General features: G+C 47.1%; 1 protein-coding gene across 2 annotated transcripts in view; it reads right to left on the bottom strand.

Moving 5' to 3' along the window:
- CTNND2 (catenin delta 2) overlaps positions 1 to 19,377 on the bottom strand; it is a 777,587-nt gene that overhangs the window by 6,477 nt on the left and 751,733 nt on the right. For both annotated transcript variants that reach the window (XM_047074403.1, XM_047074404.1), the window contains 3 exons: positions 11,416 to 11,542; positions 7,104 to 7,235; positions 1,123 to 1,196 (listed from right to left, as the gene is read on the bottom strand). In XM_047074403.1, the coding sequence (XP_046930359.1) occupies positions 1,123 to 1,196; positions 7,104 to 7,235; positions 11,416 to 11,542 (333 nt within the window). The remainder of the gene's footprint in view (positions 1 to 1,122; positions 1,197 to 7,103; positions 7,236 to 11,415; positions 11,543 to 19,377) is intronic.

Here is a 19,377-nt window from a genome sequence, read left to right as displayed (position 1 = left end):
TGATTAGAGGAAAAGGTAATTTAAGGTCGAGGAGATACTTTTCGTGTCCTCCTCCTTCTTTTGGAAACGGCCCTGAACAAGATATTCTATCTGCTAGAAGGGAGTCCCTTTCCTTTTCAAAGATGCTGCCCCACAGGGTGTTGAGAAATGCTTAAACACAGCACATCTAACTTCCATGTCATCTGGCTATTGCGACCAAACAAACAGCTTTCAGATTTATCTTTCAGCCCAACTTCCCTGACCTGTGGCAGGAATCCCGAGCGTCAGCAGAAGCCAGCTCTAGCAGTGGTTATCGGTGGCCAACAGCGATGAGGAACAGCCGTCTTTCTGTCATGACCACTCCAGGGGCCAAATGTATGAAGCTGTCAGTCAATGGAGGAGCAAAGGCTGTGCCTTTTGCTTTGATAGCTCCCACAGAAGCACAGGGAACACGAGCCTTCAGTGAATATTTGCCAAATAAGACAAACACTCACAAACTTAAGAGCACTTCTGGACGGAGCTATGGCTAGCATTCCTCAAACTTGGACATGCACACGCATCACCTAAATGCCTCGAAAAAAGGCAGCTCTGATGCATTTGTTGCACTGGATGGATTAGGGGCAGGGGTCAGACAAGAATCTCTTCTGCCTTTCTGACAAGCTCCCGGGCCGTGCTGAGGCTGCTGGTTCCCCAACTAGACTGAATAGCGAGGCATTCCTCGATGCAGGTTATTTCATTGTCCATTATTGCACTTGTCTTTATTTTATTGGAAACCATCATGTATAACGAGCTGTATGTGAGAACTGGCTGGGTTACAGGAGCCACCTAATCCCTGTCTAGTAATTACACACTGTGTCCACTTGTGTATTTGAGCCTTTTGGTTGTGGGTCATAGCCGAGAACTTGCTTTCTACCCCGAGCAGGTGGCTGTAGTGAAATCAAAGTTTGTTTTCAAATTTGAGGCTGTTCTGGTGACCGTGGTCACCCCACGTATGGTATGTGAAATGTGAGTGGAGGAAAGGCGATTTTCTTTTTTCGGTCCTTTATGTATGTTACGCAGAAGCTAATTTATTAATTTACAATTCCAGGCTCTTTCACATAAGTCGAAGGGGAAAATGAATACAAATGCGGGCATCTCCTTTACCTGGTTATGTTTGATGTCTTCGGTGGGCGCACCATATGAATTCCTATACAAAGTTGAAATTCCAGTGTTTTGAGCTGAAAGCGAGAAGGAAACAAAAAGTATTAGCAAAGAGGGCAAGATTTCAAGTGAGGAATGACGGTTATCAAGGTGAGTTCTTGCCCTGACAAAGCTTGGCTTCTCTGGGACCATCCCAAGGTCCATTGCCAAGGGGAAGAATTCATCGGCCCTGGACACTTCATTTTACATGCAGATATTAAGAAAGATGAACAGCGATTCTATACAATCCCCACAGCAGGTGGGTTTCTTGCAATAACATTCAGACTGTCCACAGGGTCAGGGCAGGGGCAACAAACAACGGCTATCTTGCCAGGGTGACTGCCTTCTTCTCTGGTGAGAACTGGCGGGTAATAAAGGTTTGTCTCCCACATCGAAGCATGCAGGAATCTGCATGAGCAGCTTAGGTTTGAGCTGGAGAACGACAGGAATGCAGTTTCTAATTTGGGCTCACAGAGTGCTTCATCATCATGTAGACAGTTCGTTTCTCAAAGGCCCCAAGGATGGGCAGGAAGCATCATCTGCCTCTGCCCTGTGCTTCTGGAAGGCTGCAGCTTTGGGACCCAATAGACACAGGGCCAGGAGCCCCTCCCCTTGTCTTGTGAGCGGCCTGTGGTGTAGCCGAAAGGAAGGAAGGTCTCCTCTGGTGGCCAGCAGCTTCCAAAGACACGGGCAGGGTTTGCCCACCTACTCACTTAGAACCTTCCTAGAACCCTCGGGGCTCATGCCTCAGGCCCAGAGGAAGGCCCCAGGGCACCACTCCCCTCATAGCCCTTAAAAGGTCATGATTTAAGAGAGCTATGGAAAAAAGTATCAAGTGTCACTGGGGTATAAAATACTCTAGAAATAAAGATGTGCTCGCTTCGGCAGCACCTATACTAAAATACTCTAGAAATAAAGAAAAGCGTTTCTTTAGTTTCCTGTGTCCGTGGAATAATAAAATAGGATATGACACACCATAGCTGTTCTCTCACCGCCACAGTTAACTCAAGACACAAGGCCAGTCATACCTATCACCCCACCCGTGACTCTTACTAAAAGCACAAAATAGCTGTGCAGTAAAAGTCCTCTCAGGAAATTCAGCTTAGGAAGTGAGAGCTGAGAGCCCGTTCTAGATTTTGAAGACCACCCTGGCATATTCTCTGGCTGGGTGTATGACGCCCCTCTCTCTGTACTGTTGCCTAGACCCTTGCTGTCGAATCTTCCTTGACAACCAGCTTCCGCCCTCCCCAACGCTGCTCCTCCATCCTTCCTGTTCCCCAAAGCAGCGCCACCTTGCTTGGCACACCGGATCATGTCACTGCAAGGCTTTGCCAAGGTGATTGTGGCAAAAGCTGCACGATCGGGGCCCTGTCCGATTTTCCACAGTGTCTCCCTCCATTCTTCTCTCGTCAAGGAAGCCCAAGCTATGCTGGCCCTCTTTCCTTGGTCGAGCACGCAGAGTTTGTTTGTTCGGCTTCCGGAATGTTGTGCTGGCTGCCCTCTCCCTGGAACTCACTCCTGCCCCATTCGCCCCCACCCCGCCCTCTGGACTGCCTCCCCTTGGTGGTGGTGGTGGTGGGGAGTTTAGTTTAGTCTCCCATCTCAACCCTGTGAAACAACTCTGCCCCCCCGCCCCCAGCACCCTGTGGCTTCTGAACCTGTTAATTTTCTCCATCACACTCAACACCATGAGGTCCTAGCTTGTGGGTGAGCTTGCTCTGGTGTCTTCCTTGTGTATCACCTCCCTTCACTGCTCCATGAGGCCAGAAATCAGTATCCCCACGTCTGGGACAGTGCTTGAACTCAGTGGATGCTCCTGGAGCGAGCATTATTTGCGGAGTGAACGAATGAATGAGTAACCCTGAGAAACGAGGCCCTCAGAGCTATGGTTTGCTGATGGAAAATGTCACATCAAGGTGAAATTTTGTTTTTCTGGGACTCAGAACAAAATGCATTTTTTAATTGGGGGGGATCATGCACTCGTACTTGACTTGCTCCCCCTTCCTGTCATGGTTGTGGCTTCTGGGCTAAAGATGTTCCTACTGGAAGTTCTTTCCTCCTGCTCTTTGGTCCACTTCACCTGTTTATAGGAGGCTGTGTAGCTGAGATTGAACTTGTAGCTTCTGCAGACACATGAAGCAGATGTCTTCATGGATGCTCTGCCCTTGTATGTCTGACCCAAGAGCACACTCATGAGGAAATGCCTTTCTTCTTCTGTATGGGCCCCGATTTCCAACTGAATCAACATACTGAAGATTAGAATGGCTTTAAAAGGGCGTAAGAGAGACACTGACAAAAACGGGCTGGACCGTTTGATGTAAAGGCATTTGGGAACCTCAGATGGGAGGGCAAAATCCCCTGGGTGAATTTTAAAGTCAGCCCATGCAGCTGCTGGGATCACACAGCCCTCCTCTAATGCATGCTTCTGAACACGTAACGTTCCTAGGGAATCATGACCTCAAGAAATAGCTATAACCGTTCTGCATGCCTGAATGAAGAGCTGACATCGGCTTTCTGCAGGCTCCTCGGTGGCAAGAGAACACTAAGGGAGGAGACATTTCAAAAGACTCCATCTCAGCTCGATAATGAATCCAGAAGAGGTAGGTGGGGGGAGGCTGGCCCAAAAACCTCGAAGGATCTTCATTTCTAAGGGCTCAGGAGAGGAGATTTTGAGCCCAGGCAAGGGCCTGCTTCACTTTAAGCTGTCCCATGCTGCATTTTGAGCGTGAAACTTCCCATGGTTTTCCCAAGGTGGAGGGAGTGTTCTCTTTGGGGGAAACGGTAGGACATGCTCTGATGTCTTAGAAACAAGGGAGATGGCAGTTTTTCAGATATTTTTCAAGGTACTATACTGTAAGTGTCCCCTGGATATTTGTGAATGAGAAAAGGTATTGCTCTTGATGTGGCGGTCACAAGAGATGTGACCTGCAGGTGAACACTGAAATGATGGACACAAGCAAAAGTGCTGTAGAGCAGGGGCTGGCCATTCGTCCTCTCCATTCCTATATGAAACCTTGGCTCCCACCTGGCTTGGCTGGGGACTCACTCATGCCACTGTGGAAGGTGGTAAGTAAATGCCTCCTCCTTCCACCACCTCCTCCGTCACCACCTCCTCCGTCACCACCTTCACCATCACCTCTTCCACCTCCTCCATCACCATCACCATCTCCTGTGTCGTCACCGTCACTGCCTCTGTCATCACCCCCTCCATCTCCAACATCACCGCCTCCACCATCACCTCCTCTACCCTCACCATCTCCTTTGTCACTACCATCACTGCCTCTATCATCACCCCCTCCAACATCACCATCATTGCACCCTCCATCACCGCCTTTTCCATCCTTCCATCATCACCTCCTCCATCAGCACCTCCTCCACCTCCACCATTATCACCTCCACCATCACCTCCTCCACCTCCACCTGGTGATTACCATCTCCTGTGTTACCACCATCACCGCCTCTATCATCAACACCTCCATCCCACCATCACCACCATCACCACCATCATTGCCTCCTCCATCACCACCTCTTCCATCACCACCTCCACCGTCACCATCACCGCCTCCACCATCACTACCGTATTTCCACTACCATCAACTTCACCTCTACCTCCTCTACCACCGTCATCACCTCCACCCCCATCATCACCTCCACTAGCAACTCCACCACCACTACCATCACTGTAGATAAGAGCAACTAACTTTTACACAGAACTCGGCTTAAAGGCAACCATCCTGTATAAACATATTGTTCAATAAAGACCTCTGCTCTTCTAGGCGTGCTAGATGACTGATAGCGTATTTTTGAATTGTTTAAAGTACATTAAAGCAAAGATGGTTAAGCCTCTTAAACAGGTTTGAAAAATTACATATACCTCAATACTGGAATTACCAAGCTCCCTGCCATTTTCTGGGAAGATTAAACATCTGGAAACATGTTAGATTTTATTGTTTATTTTACTATGTGTGCAGGGCATGATTATGTACCATTGGAAATATTTCAACATAAAAACACCCACATTTAAAAGCCTTGTGAGGGGTGCCTGAGTGGCTCAGTTGGTTGAGTGTCTGACTCTTGATTTCGGCTCAGGTCACGATCTCACAGGTCGTGAGGTGGAGCCCTACATCGGGCTCTGAACTGACAGCACGGAGTCTGCTTGGGATTCTTGCTCTCTCCCTCTCACTCTGCTCTTTCCCTGCTCGTAAGCTCTCTCTTTCTCTCTCAAAATAAATAAATGAACATTAAAAAAAAAAGCCTTTTGAATAATTCTACTGGGCAAGAAAGAAAAATTAAATAACAATACAGTTTCACAATTATTCTTGTAATTATAATCTCAATGGGTCATCTCAGACAGCCAGTGATGTGGCCACCTGGGGCAATAAGAACCACAAAACGAATGCGGCGGGTGGATGTGGTGTCACTACTCTGGAGTAATTGGTACAAATAAGACTCTCTGCTGAATGCGTTGGCTCTAGGGACTCGGCATTCAGATTCATAGCTTTCTTTGTTCATGCTCGTCTACAACTGGGCCAACATTTAAGGGGGGAAAGCAGCACGTAAGAATAAGAAGGTATATCCTGCATAACGAGTTCAGGCATTAGGCTGAGACGTTCCCTGGTAGGGACTATACGTGGAGGCAGAGTGCTGACCTGCGAGTTTGCATCGGGAGCATCTGTTTACTGTGCTTTTCTTTTTTGCAGTCATGCACGGTTACCATGGAAAACACTGCCTCTGGGGTAAGTGCACTTACCATTAGAAAGATTTATCTTAGATGGCCCGGGTCTGGAAGACACCTTAATAAATCATCCAATTTGTCTCTTCTGCTTCCCTGCAGGTCTACACCTAAATAATATCTGAGAAACTCACACTTTGGAGATCCTCTTGATAAGAAGTTCTCAATGTCTGTTTAGGATTCTTCCCTTTATACCCCAGTTTTGTGAATGGCCTCACAGCCTATTTTCAAGGGGGATCCGTCTCTATGTCCACGTGGCAAAAAAAGGGTGTGGAATCCCTGTTAGAGATCCCGATGGCTCTGGAAGCTCTGCTTTCCAGGCACAACCTCCTCTACGGCAGAACCTCCAAGTCCTGTCTCTTGGAGGAGGGGAAAACCAGCACAGGGAGGAGTGTGTGGAGAGCCTGGAGGGGATGAGGAATGGGAACAGTGACACTGCCCCAAGGAGAGTTGTTCAGAGCAGAAGGGGAGTTAAGGTCAAGGCTGGTCATGAGAAAGGCCAAGCAGCACATGCTGGATGGGTGGTGCTGGGCACCAATTTTTGCCTTGATGGGGTCCCAGCTAATGAGAAAGGAAAGGCAATGGGTATGATCGGGGTAGTGAGGGATAAAGAGCAGAAAAGATCAATGCCTCCGTATAGAAAGTGTGATTATTGGTTTCAATGAATCTTCTTAGGAGTTTGTCACGATAAGAGATTGGTTTCATGTCAAGAAGAGAAAATGTCTCCACAGGAGTTCTGAGGGTTTCATTGAAATCTCTTTCTTTACCGCCCCCCCTCCCTTCCCCCTCTTTTCTTATCCACTTTCCCTTCCTTCTGTTGAGAATAGCAAAGCATAGTGCACCCACCATCTTGGGTCCTCTCCACTCTGGATTATGTCAGTCAAGAAGAAAATCTATGGTGACTCCTCTCTCTCATTTGAGGGAATGTTACGAGATGAGCAGATGAGAAGGAAAGGGGTAGGTAAAGAATGAGAATACAATGTGCATAGAGAACATTTTCTCTTAGTTATTTTCAGGTATAAGAGGCTCAGTTATATTCCTCTGGCTTAATCTCGTCCCCACTTCCTGAGAATCCTTGCTGTCAAGCTCTCAAGTGACCCTCTGGCTGCTAAGTCCTGCTGAGCTGTCAAGCATGGTTTGAAGTCTCCCGGCCTGGCCCCGTCCCGGATCAAGCCACGGGCTCTGAGGAGAATACACAGGAAGCTGAGCTCACCTGTCATGGTGTCTTTCCTGGAAGTGTGTTCTCCTTTAGTCCCGTGGTAAGTGGCATTGCTCCCAGTGGATTCGTAGTCTGTTTTCCTTTCCTTGAGGCTGATCATTTCCCGAGGTGAAGCTGGGGCACTTGCTACATAAAGAAATCAAAAGGAAGACTTTGTGTGTCTCATTCTGCAGCACGGATAGCTTTTCACACCAACAGCTAAGGTCCTGAAGACATGTGACTCAACCTGAAGCACTATGTGTGCGTGGACCTGCTGATTTGCGTTCTTTTGGCTCTTGTCTTACCCCTTCCCCTTGTCCTTGTCATTCCGGTGCTTTATAGTTACGGGAGCATGCAGCTTGGGGGCAGGAAATTAAAGGCGATCTCCTGAGGCCATCTTTCTTAAAAGACACCCTGATGGGGACATGACCCACCTAAGGTGCACAGGACAGTTTTCAGATGAGATCAGGCTTGCTTTCTCTGTCTCCTCTCTTCTCTTTTCCTTCCCTACCCCTCCCTCCCTCTCTCCTTCCCTTCCCCTCTTCCTTCCTTTCTTCCTTTCTTCCTTTTTAAAAATCAGGTGTTTCAGAGGCGCCGGTACTGATGCTGAAGAATCTCTGATTAAAATAAATGCGGTTTTACTTAAACGCCACGCGACTCAGAGACTGCCCTAAAGGAGGTCAGAGGAAGCAGCTAGGATGTTCTGTGGGGCGGGCGTGACCCAACTTGCACAGATCAGCCTGTGGAGGGGGCTGGGGCAGGGGTGCGCAAAGACATCCTTGATGAATGCCCCGAGCAATCTCCTACCCACGCCTTGCACCCCGGACCCAGGGAGTGAGCCCTGTCATCTCTTTGGGTCTCCATATCTAAAACAATGGGTTGTAATTAAAGGATCCCTCTGGGAAGTCCGCGAGTTTTTAAAGTGCCCTCAGAATAGAGGAGAGACTAACCTTGGAGGTAGGGAAGCAAACAGAAAGAGGTCTAGATTTCTTAGAAGATAGAATGGATCGGTCGGCAGCAGGTGAACAGCCCTACGGGTGCCGAGATGGGTCGGAAGGAGTGCAGGTCTGAGTGTGTGGGTGGCGGTGAGGCAGCCGCTGTCTGTGCTCCTCAGTGACACCACTTGGCGTCTAGAGCTTAGACAATTGCCCCTATCTCAGTAGAGCTCGGGTGTGGTACTCTTCTGTCCCAGATCTGTCCCCAGCCTCCATGCCCGAGGACAGTGCTTCTTAAACTTGTTTCACCTTAAGACTCATCTAGAATCCAGGGATTCCAGGGCCCCACCCCAGACCTTCTGAATATGAATTTTCAGGGGGTGGGTCTAGGAGTCCATACTTAACAAGCATACCTGGTAATTATTAAGGCTAGGGGAGCTCTGGGGAACTCTTGATTTTTTTGGATAAAGCCCTCTTTGCCAGTAGTATCCAAGCCCCTTCCAGTCAATCCTCAGTATATCTTTCAGCTTATCATTCACACCCTCTGCAGGATCCCTCAGCTCCAGCCCACCGGGCCTGCCTGTTCCCTCAATGTCCTTTTCTTTTCCGTGTCTGAGCCGCTTGGTGCATTTCATCAAGCTTAGTATCTCCTATGGGCAAATCCCTACGCTAGACACTGGGAACAGAAACATGAATCATGTCACTTTCTGAACTCGAGGAGGTCAGGAAACAGACATGCAAATAAACCGGTGTCAGAGGCAGAGTGCTTAGCAGACATCACAGCCAAAGGCCGAGGAGAGAAACAGACGGGGCCTTTGCCCCCATCCTTTCCCGAGAGGCGCCCTGCCTGCTTCTCAAACCTATCCAAACAAAATTGAGGCTCCCTGCTCAGCTCTCAAAACCCTGAGAGGTTCTCAATCCTGGCCTCCCATTAGAACTAAATCCTTGGAATACTTTCAAAAATACTGGTACTTGAGGGGCGCCTGGGTGGCTGGCTCGGTTGGTTACACATCTGACTTCTCGATTTCGGCTCAGGTCATGATCTCAGGGTTCGTGAGACCGAGCCCTACACTGGGCTCTGTGCTGATGGTGTGGAGCCTGCTTGGGATTCTCTCTCTCCCTCTGGCTCTGCCTCTTCCCCGCTCATGTTCTCATCCTCTCTCTCTCTCTCTCTCTCAAAATAAATAAACTATAAAAATATAGTGATACTTGAACCCCACCCAGAACCTGTTGGATCGGAATCTCTGGATCTCTGGGTGTTAAGTCTATTGGGGAGACAGGGAAGAAAATGGTGTTTGCTCTACATAACGTGGCTGGGCTGTGTGCATCCAGTTCCTGGGTGTTCTCAGAACATCGGCCACTGTGTCTCCCTCACCTCCTCCACCTCTGCCCCTCTCTTATCTTCAGTTCTCTGTTGTCCTCTCCTGGGAAAGTCCTTTACCTGCCCTTACTCCTTCGTTTCTAGGTCTTCCTGCATAAAGGCTAGCCTTTTAGGAGTCACTGCCAGGAAACCACGAAGGGACAATATTTTGGAGCCTCTTGACCAAAGTTCTCAATATTAGCACCTAATAGTGTGCAGATGGTGGGTTTATTAAGCTACGTCAAGTGTGTAATTATCTCAAGACCTCACACACTAGTCTGAGTCGCTAGGAAACTAAGATCGTACTCCTGGAAAAATCCAATCACGCCAACAAGTGTTTGCTAGATGTCTTCAATGTGCCTCACGAGGAAATACCGGGTGGTGGCCTAGCTGAATGGCTGGGATAGCGTCTTGATAAGCCACCGCTTCTCCTTCCAGGCATCTTCCAATCCATTATGCCATTTCGCATCTTCCTAACAATGAGGGGCTCTTCACAGTTAGGGCTTTAGAAAGAACCCATCCTCGTGCTTCTCAGACTCACTGGTCTTTATCTTTCTAAGACATATGGAGGTAAGGAGTGCCTGGGTGGCCCAGTCGGTTGAGCATCTGACTTAGGCTCAGGTCATGATCTCAGGGCTCATGGGTTCGAGCTCCGTGTCGGGCTTTCTGCTGTCAGCACAGAGCCCACTTTGGATCCTCTGTCCCCCTCTCTTTCTACCCGTCCCCCGCTCTCTCTCTCTCTCTCTCAAAAAATAAACAAAACACAAAAACAAGGACGTATGGAGGTAAGACATGTAAAAGGCCACCCCTGTGCTTCTGAGGCAGGTGGAAGTTTCTCCAGTTACACGGAGGTTTCTGATTCTCATCTAGTGGGGGACTAAACGTTAGCAGCAGTAACATCACACTAAAAATAGAAGCTTTCATGGGGCTGGGAGAGAGTGATTTATTTCAGTCAAATATTCCCCATTCATGTCTGATTTTCCCCATCATTTTGACAGTAAAGTGCAGTATAAAGTTTTATGGCAAGTGATCTCAAGGGCAGGGGAGTGCCCTTCTACCATGCCCTCCGAGATGCAGGTCTCGTAGCTCCTCACCAGGGCCAGGGCAGCAAAGAGCAAGGAGACACTCTTAAATAAAAGCCTATATAGCTCTGTGTGTGTGTGTGTGTGTGTGTGTATGTGTGTGTGTGTGCGTGTGCACACATATAGATAGGATTATTTATCCATGCTTCCTTCTTACAACAAAACCCAAAACGCAGAAACAAAAAATTCAAACTTACACTGTGAATAAAAACAATAAAGACTATGTCACTTAGTAAATGATGTGCTCATATTTTGCCTTTAATTTTTTCCTTAATCTTGGGCAGTATATAATGTGATTGTAAAAGGGTATAAAGTGTCTTTATAAGTAAATAAGAACAGTTAGTTCAAAATGTAAGCAATGTGAAATGCTCCCAATGTGAAATGTCACAGAAATGTGACAAAACCAGAAAGAAAATTAAACTGAGTGACTTAAAAGTTACGGTTTCGCTTCGTAACAAGACTTTATCATTTATCAGCTGGTTTAAAGGTAATAACAACAGGCTAATCAGATATGGGGTGGTAATGAGACCCTCAATGGGATATTCAAATGTATGTCATTCTAGAGCAAGAAATAGCATGCCCTTTCTCCACTACTCTGTTATTCCAGTGATAATCAATACAATGTTACTCAAACTATTCCAAGTTGGAAAAAGGTGCATAGAAAACCCTGATTTGCAAACATCTGACAGCTGTCTTTATTCTTGTCGCTGACTAAATGCAGGTCTAACACCTGTTAGAGATTTTTTGAAATCTGTTTGAGAGATTTGCTCTGAGTCTGTGTAAACACAACACAAAGTCACCACCGCTATGAAAGAAAACAGACTCATTTGAGACTTCTAGCAAATGTCCAAGTCGGACAGCTCTCCTCCTGTGGGAGTCAACTAAGGGGTGGGAAGGAGGGCTCTGGGGCCAAGGGACAGCAGGCCTGGCTGGCTACAGGCGTCGCTTACCTGAGCGGTTGTTGGGAGACACACGCACAGGGGAGATGGAAGGCGTGCGGGAGGAAGAGTAGGGCCTTTGCCGATCCCTCTCGATGGTTGAGGATGAGGCTACAAAGTGATACTGTGACCATCCGTCCTGCAACAGACAGCACGCTCCCATTAAGTGGGGAAGGTGGAGTGATCCTTCATCACCTGACATTGCGACGTTCCAAACGCTAGATCTTGCAAAGCATTTCTGCAGTCTGTCAGAAGAGATCACTGAGCCCTGCTCGATCGATCATCAAGGTTCCCAGAGACAAGTGTGAACAGACACCCACCTTGCTCCCTCCAGACAGCCTGACACGGGGCGGGCCTGCTTTCCTTCCCAAACGTTGAATAAATGGCCAGAAGATTTGAACGAAAACATGATGCTAAAAATGTTAGATGACCCTGAAACTGTCTCATCTTTACCTACCTGCTTCCAGCTCTGTCTGGCCCTCTTTTCAACTGCCTTGGAGTCTTCCAAAAGTATTTACGCTTTTTATCCCCGAGGACCAATCAGTTTGCAATCACAATGCCAAGCAGCATCTTCCCTGCCAGGTGATCCCCCATTTTTGCTTCCAACCTCCTTGGCCGCCAACGCCCCGGCCCCACCTGCTCAAGGCCTTTAGCGTGACCGTCACTGTGTCTTCACGCCCCGATGGGTATGTTCTCTGGTTTAACCCAGGAACTATATTGTTCACTTTAGAGCATATTCGAAATGTGTCCTACCAGTTAAGTCTTCCATTAAGCCTTCAGTTAATATACAAAAATGCACATGTACCATTTTTTCATTATAAAAGCCAAATAAACACATTGTACATCATATTTTGTGAATTTAGAAAGCATAAAGAAGAAAAAAAATTGCCAGGAGTTCCACCCTCCCTTCACCCCGGCAAGAACTCATGTTCATGTATATCCTCCCAGTGTTTTCTCTTTTTTAATTCAACTTCATTTGCATCGAAGTCATATGTCAAAGGGACCTAAAACTACAACAAAGAAAAGCAGACACCTGCCTCACCCCCACTCCTGCTTCATAGAGGCAACCACTTCAACTCTTTTGGCTTTTTCTGTTTCTGATTATATTTAGATTTTTAAGGGACTCAATGTTCTATAAAGAAACATTGCAAGCATAAATAGACGGAAGTTAATGAAGAATAAAATTCATACTCATTTCAGTATTTCTGTCTTTGTTTATCTAATTCTTATTCCTATTCTGTTTGGCTGGTAGGAAAAAGCCAAGGTGAGAAGTATGCTATTTTAAAAGCTATTATCTAGCGCTTACCTAGCACTACCTTTACCACAAGGCAAAACTTTCTCAACAATCTCATAGGCTGGATACTATTATCCCATTTTAGTCAGCCTTAGACAGTTAATGGGACACCTAAGTCAAACACGAAGCAAGTCAAGAAATATTAACACTGAAATGTGGCACACTTGTAAGTATTTGAAGGGAGACATAAAGCAAGGTTAGGGGATCAAGGAGCGTGGAGTGTGGAGATGCTGGTGTGGCTAGTTTATGGGATACGGTTATGGAATGTGTGTTGCTCTGGGACCACTTAGCATTGCAGCAGGGACCTGGAGGATGATAAGGTGCCAGGTACCGAAGACGCAGGCTGGGGCTTCCAAGCCACGGGAAGAATAGATGGGAACGCGGGTGGACGTGGGCTAAGCGCATGTGAGAGCCACCAGAAGTCCCTGTGGCTGAGGAGCGATCAAGAGGCTCCAGAAAGATAAGAAGCCTTCGGAGTGACTAGAACAGTTTGGGGAGAGCAGGGAGACCAAGGAAGAAACTATCCGTTGGACGAGGGAGACACAACCCTGGCTTGGATAGCAGCAGATGATGGGCAATGGGCAGATATGGCATCTATGTTGGAGGGTTTGCTGATGGCCTGGCTGTTGGGTGTAGGCGAGAGGAGTCAAGCTTTACCCCAGTGTTCCTGGTATGAACAACAGGGTACTGGAAGTGCTATTTACTGAGACAAGGAATACTGGGAGAGAAGTAGCTTTAGGTGTTGAAACCAACTGCCATTTGGGACAAGTTGGGTAGAGATGCCTGTTGGACATGAAAGAGAAGATACAGAATAAACCAGAATCTGCAAATCAGGGTTTCAAGAGCGATTTTAGGGCTGGAGATAAAATTTTGGAGTTGAGCATAGAGATGTTATTTGAAACAAGGAGAATGGATAGAAATGTGAATGCAGATAAAGGAAGAAAACAAGGGACACAGGAATGGGTTCTGGGATACTCTAGTATTTAGAGGGTGTGAGGAGCCTGAGAAGGGACAGAGAGAGCTGGGAGGAGGACCAAGAAGGTATGAGATCAGGCAAGATTAGGAAAGCTCATGGGTAAAGGAGAAGACCAACCGGATGAGAGGCAGGACCAGCAACTGGCCACTGGCCTGGGGAACATGGAAGCCATTATGACTGGGGCAAAAGTACTTTCTTTGGTCAGGTTGGCAAACATCTAACTGGAGCGGGCTCCACAGATAGTGAGAATTGATGAAGGAGAAGGGTGAGCCCAGACCACTTTTGACAGAGTTTTATTATTAAGGGGAGTGGAGAAATGGGGCTTGGAGAGACTTGAGTGACAAAGAGGTATTTTCATAGATCACCTGGGAGATACTGAGCATTTCATTCTTTCCTTGGGAGTGACTCAACAGAGAGGAGGAAAGAGCCGGTGATACCACAGAGGAAGCGAGAAGCTGCAGGGAATTTCAGGGAGGAGCGTGGAGAGGATTTGGGAACAATGGGCTCATGCGCCATGGAATAGGAGGAGGACAGCCAGGTTGTGTGGTCACAGATGCAGCAAGGAGGCTGTAGATTTGGTGGCGGGAGGCTAAGGACATTCTCTCATGTTTTCTTGCATGTTCTCTGGGTGGGGTGAGAAGTGAGGTCATCAGCGGAGTGTGAGGAAGAGCTGGAGCTTAGAGAACAAAAGGGAGGAGGGGGACAAAAGAGAGGAAGGAGGGAAGGTGTGTGAAATGGTTCTTAAGGTAAGTGGGGGGCAAGATGACCATGGCCAGGCGGTCTGGAGGCCAGAATGCTGAGAGGCGACTTAAGGCACGTGGCAATGAATTTACAATGAGACCACAGGTTCGCATCGTTCCTTATTTTTCTCCAGCCAAATTCAGCTGCCCTGTGGCAGGTGTGGAGTTGATTGAATTGGATGGGGGTGGTCAGGAAGGCAACCTGGAAGGAGACAGGGAGTGCAAACAGAATGTCATGGAAGCCCATGGAATCTATGCCTGGGACAAAGGAAAGTGTAAATGTTGAGGAGATGGAGAATGAAAACTAGTTGGTGGCTGCAGATCCTAAAAGGGTCACAGGCTGCTGGGGTGAGGGTACTTCACAGATGCTGGTTTTTTCCTTGGGGAGGGGCGTGGCAAATGAAACAGCCACCACTTGAGAGGGCAGCAGGGTGGCGGGTGTGGGGAGCGTGTGTTCAGGGATATCCCAGTGTCAGAGCAAGAAGAAGGGGTGGGCAAAGCATACAGGGGATTTTGCTGATAGCAGACCATGGGCTAAAGGGGCAAAGGGATGGGAAGCAGGTGAAAGGAAGGTGGGTTACTGGGGCAGATTACTGGCTATCCTGAATCTTTAAATGCTAATGGTCCAGTAACAACAGATGGCCCAAGAGTCTTGAGCGATGCAGTTGTGGTGACTGAGGTGATGAGGGGTGGAAGGCATAAATCCTCCTCAGAGAAAGGTGGGAGTGTGGCATGGTAGGTAAGGGGCAGGTGTCAGGGTAGAAGAAGAAAATGTCTCCATGGGAATTTGTGCATTTCCCTTAAATCCTCTGTCAAGTGGTGGCAAGGAGAGGGAAGGGGCAGTCTTACAAGAGCACGTGCAGGATGGGAGCTAATTCAAAAGCGTATGCATCCGAGAAAGTGTATTCATGTATGGGAACAATTTGAAAAATTGTTTAAGGGGCGCCTGGGTGGCGCAGTCGGTTAAGCGTCCGACTTCAGCCAGGTCACGGTCTCGCGGTCCGTGAGTTCGAGCCCCGCGTCAGGCTCTGGGCTGACGGCTCGGAGCCTGGAGCCTGTTTCCGATTCTGTGTCTCCCTCTCTCTCTGCCCCTCCCCCGTTCATGCTCTGTCTCTCTCTGTCCCCAAAAATAGATAAAAAACGTTGAAAAAAAAATTTAAAAAAAAAAAAAAAAAAAAAAGAAAAATTGTTTAAAAAATATATTCCTTTCTTTTGAAAGTAAAGCTCTGTTGACCACAAAAATCCTTGAATATGATCAACAGAGGCAGATCACGTTATGTTTGTTTCACAATTTAGAAGATATACTTTGGGGTTCCACATAGTGGTTCAGGAAATAGCTTTAATGAAAACCTTGGCTTCTTCGGTCATGAAGAAGTCACAATGCTCCACATGTCATTTAAGGTAAATAAAATATTTCCCAATAAGTCTACCAGCTAACATTTTGTATGTTTTAAGACCAAAGGAGGCGCTAGAGAGAAATGTGGCACAGTTCTTGATCTGGTTTGGTTTTACTTGGTGAGACGGCAATGGATTGCTCAACATCTCTTACAACGTCTCTTACGACAAAGCATCTTTTTGCTCAGCAGTTCAGATTCCATGATGCTTAGATGACAACGGGACCACGGAAGTACTTACATCTCAGGAAATACCAGGAAAGCGCATACTGAAACTGCTCACTCAGGAAGAAACTCTTGTAAGGATGCACCAAACAAAAGCTTTCCAATCCCTCGTAAGACCCGATTCTGGGAATGCAAAGGCATGACAGAGATGTGGCCTTGCAGGGAGGCTGTCTGTGGGTGAGGGGATTAGCACACACTTGAGGAGGATGAGGAGGATGTTTAGAGGCTCCGAGAAGGCCACCCTGCTTCTGACACTTCTGCACATAGCCCACGACTTGTATGCATGTGAACACAGAAACTTTGAAGGGAGGTCGGAGGAGGGAGCCTAGGGAACAGGGCAGAGTGGAAACCCAGTTAAGGCTCTTGATTAGAGAAGTTTCCTAAACCACTACAGGAGCAAGGAGGGGTGATCTGGTTACAGCTCATGTCCACCTTCTCTCTCATTCACTGATCCAGAGCGAAGGTGCCGTGACTAAAACATGGAACTCTCACATTGCTACATGCAACCATGCCTAGAAGGGACCCCACAGTTTTAACTCTGATGGTAGGAACTTCCCAATGTCATGGAAAACAGTGTATCAGATGCTAGAGATAAGGGTACAGATCAATCGGTAAGTTCTGTGGAATGATTAATTACCTTGAGAAGAAATCTCATGACCCTCCAGATCTTTGAGTGTATGATATTTTTTGAAATTGCAAAATCGAACATTTTTTTCTGAAAAAAATTTTTTTTTTTTTGCTTTCCAAAGAAGAAGGGACATGAAGACATATTTTCTTTGGGAAGTTATTACTAAGCTGACATTCCTTTTATCCAAATAGCCATGTGTGTATTTCTTATCTAGCCAGCTTGCAATCAATTCATTATTCATTTACTTCCCAGGGCCATTCAGGAAGGCTTGAAGTGGTTTACATAAACACACACAACTTGGGCACATATCTTTTACATCACTTGCCTCTTAGATTACTATTTTTTCTTCTTAACATTTTAACTCCCTGTAGACCAGACGCTTTTTCCTGAATTTTAGTCTACCAGGTGCTCGATCACAGTCCCCATTCGCATCACCCCTTTGCCTTCTAGGTGTTCGATAAGAAACCTCAAGGAAGAAAAACAGAATGAAGGACAGCCACAGCAAATAGGAAAGGGCCGTTAATCCTTAATATTGACGATAAAGGACTCTTTCAACGTCTGTCTTTCACCTCCAGGAGAATGACCGAGAAGTTGTGCCCTTCAGCTCAAGACCCAGCCAAGCTGTCAAAAAGGTGATATGATATCTGTGCCTCAAATTGGTTTTTATTTTTAACACATTAAACTTAAAACTAGAGGTTGTTCAATTGTTCCAAGTAGATAGAGATAGAAACCTGAAAGAGGAGTTCAAAGTCATTGAACTTTAAATTGCCGCCAGGAATAATCTGATTTTCTTTATCTTCTCCTTTTACTGTCCTTCTACCAATTGCAGTCTCTGTGTTAAAGTTCCCAGCCTGTTTCTTTATGAAACTGTATTATTCCCCAAAGCTACTATCACCCGTATCGGTACTTTCAATGGTTCAGAGCTCGTGAGAATCCGGGCAACGTTCTTCTTCATGGTCTCGAAACTGGTCTTCACCATATGTGGATCTGGTGGTCACTCCGTTTAGTTCTTACGCATCTTCCCCTTAAGTACTTGGAGGTCTCCAATGTATAGGAATATTAAGTTTAGGACCATCTTGTAGATACCTCCAAGAAGACTATCTGATGGGAGAGACTTCCACTAACAGATTTCAGATGAAGGGACAAAGTGGCTTCCAGATTGGTCTGCATGAGGGTAGTGTAACACACACCTGCTCCCATTTTCTTACTCTGGAAAGTGTGCAGCAGAGGTCAGCACCTGAATCTGTTAGGTCTGTGCACAAAGGCTAGCTAGAGCTCTTTGTCAAGGCTGAAAACTGCTTTTACCTGGGGCCTCTCTGTCACCCGACAGCTGAAATGAGAAGGTCGCCAGGAATCAGCCCTTCTCCCCTGGTCTACGTGAGTATCACAATTCCTGGTAATGTCTGCCTCCATTTCTTTTCCATAAACTAAGGGCAAAAATACTCAATCAGCTTGGGGAGGTTTCAAAATAGTAATGCCTGGGTCTCAGGCCCTGAGATCCCCATTTAAATTGTTCTGAGTAGGGCCCGGGCATTGGTATTTTCAAAAGCCCCCTGGGTGATGTAGGGACAGTGACCTGCTGGTTTGAAGTTTCTGTGCACAGGCCGTGGTGACTAATAGGGATTCAGAATACGTTTTCAAGTGTTGAATCCTAGGAGGCCCTGAATGTCTGACTTCCCTGGGGAATGTCAGAAAAGGCCTTCTCAAGGTTGACGTCTACAGGAACAAAAATAGGTCCCAACCTCAGAGCCGAGAGGTGCCACACACACACACGGAACCCCAATCACACCCGATTACCCAGCACCCACCGGCCATGTGATTCAATTTCGCATGTCTGCACCTCGGATCAGGCAGTTCCACAACCTGGCACAGCCCCTTCCCTACCTCTTCCTGACAGATCTTACGTATCCTGCACACTTTGGTGCGAGGTAAAGAGGAGGCAGGGCAGTACCTGTTCATTAAATCACTATTGCTAAATGGATTATGCCTCCCAGATTTGGTGGGGGGGCCTTTAGCATTGCTATTCTAGATTTTTTTGCTTCACTATGAACAAACTACTTTGCGACCCCGCTACGGACCGCCGCGGTCCCGTCTCCCCAGCTGCGAGGTAGGGTCGGGCCTCGCTTATTTCTGAAGCCCAGGTCCCTGGGCATAGTACCTGCAACACAGAGAAGCTTAAGAAATAGTAGTTGGACCCAGTGATTTAAGAGGACTGCACTGATTATTGTAAAACAAAATGATAATCAATGACATACTCTTTATAGCCAGCCTCTATAGTTCTTATACTCCATTGTCCTGTAACAAATGAAGGTTATCAGATCTTTATGATGTTTTTGTTCTAGCTTAGGGCAACCTCATCAGTATCATCTTCTGCCGTCGGTATAGCTGTCTTTTACGACACGCTTACCGCTGGGCTGAAGGCTGTGTTAGTTTATTTAGGTAAAACGGCACTTAAAAAAAAAAAAGGCCTACGGCTTGCCTGCTCCATTTTAGATGGTCATTTCTTCCTCAGCTGCCACTGTTTCAGTGTGAGGTATAGAAAACAGCCTCCTCTTTAACCATCTTGTAGATAATTTGAGGCACCATTATACCTGCCACATCTGGCCCCAGATGGGCGCTGATTCCATTCGTGGCTCTCAGAGCACGTACTGAGCCCACCCCATCTCTACTGCCTCCTGCAGCACAGAAAACACCAGCACCTGTCCACGGCACAGACA

The sequence above is a fragment of the Lynx rufus genome, unplaced genomic scaffold (genome assembly GCF_022079265.1).
Source record: "Lynx rufus isolate CCGP_SWC_20201006 ecotype Redwood Valley unplaced genomic scaffold, mLynRuf1.p SCAF_1, whole genome shotgun sequence".
NCBI lineage: Eukaryota > Metazoa > Chordata > Mammalia > Carnivora > Felidae > Lynx > Lynx rufus.
Note: the sequence above shows the minus strand (reverse complement) of the source record. Positions and strands in the feature narration are given on the sequence as shown.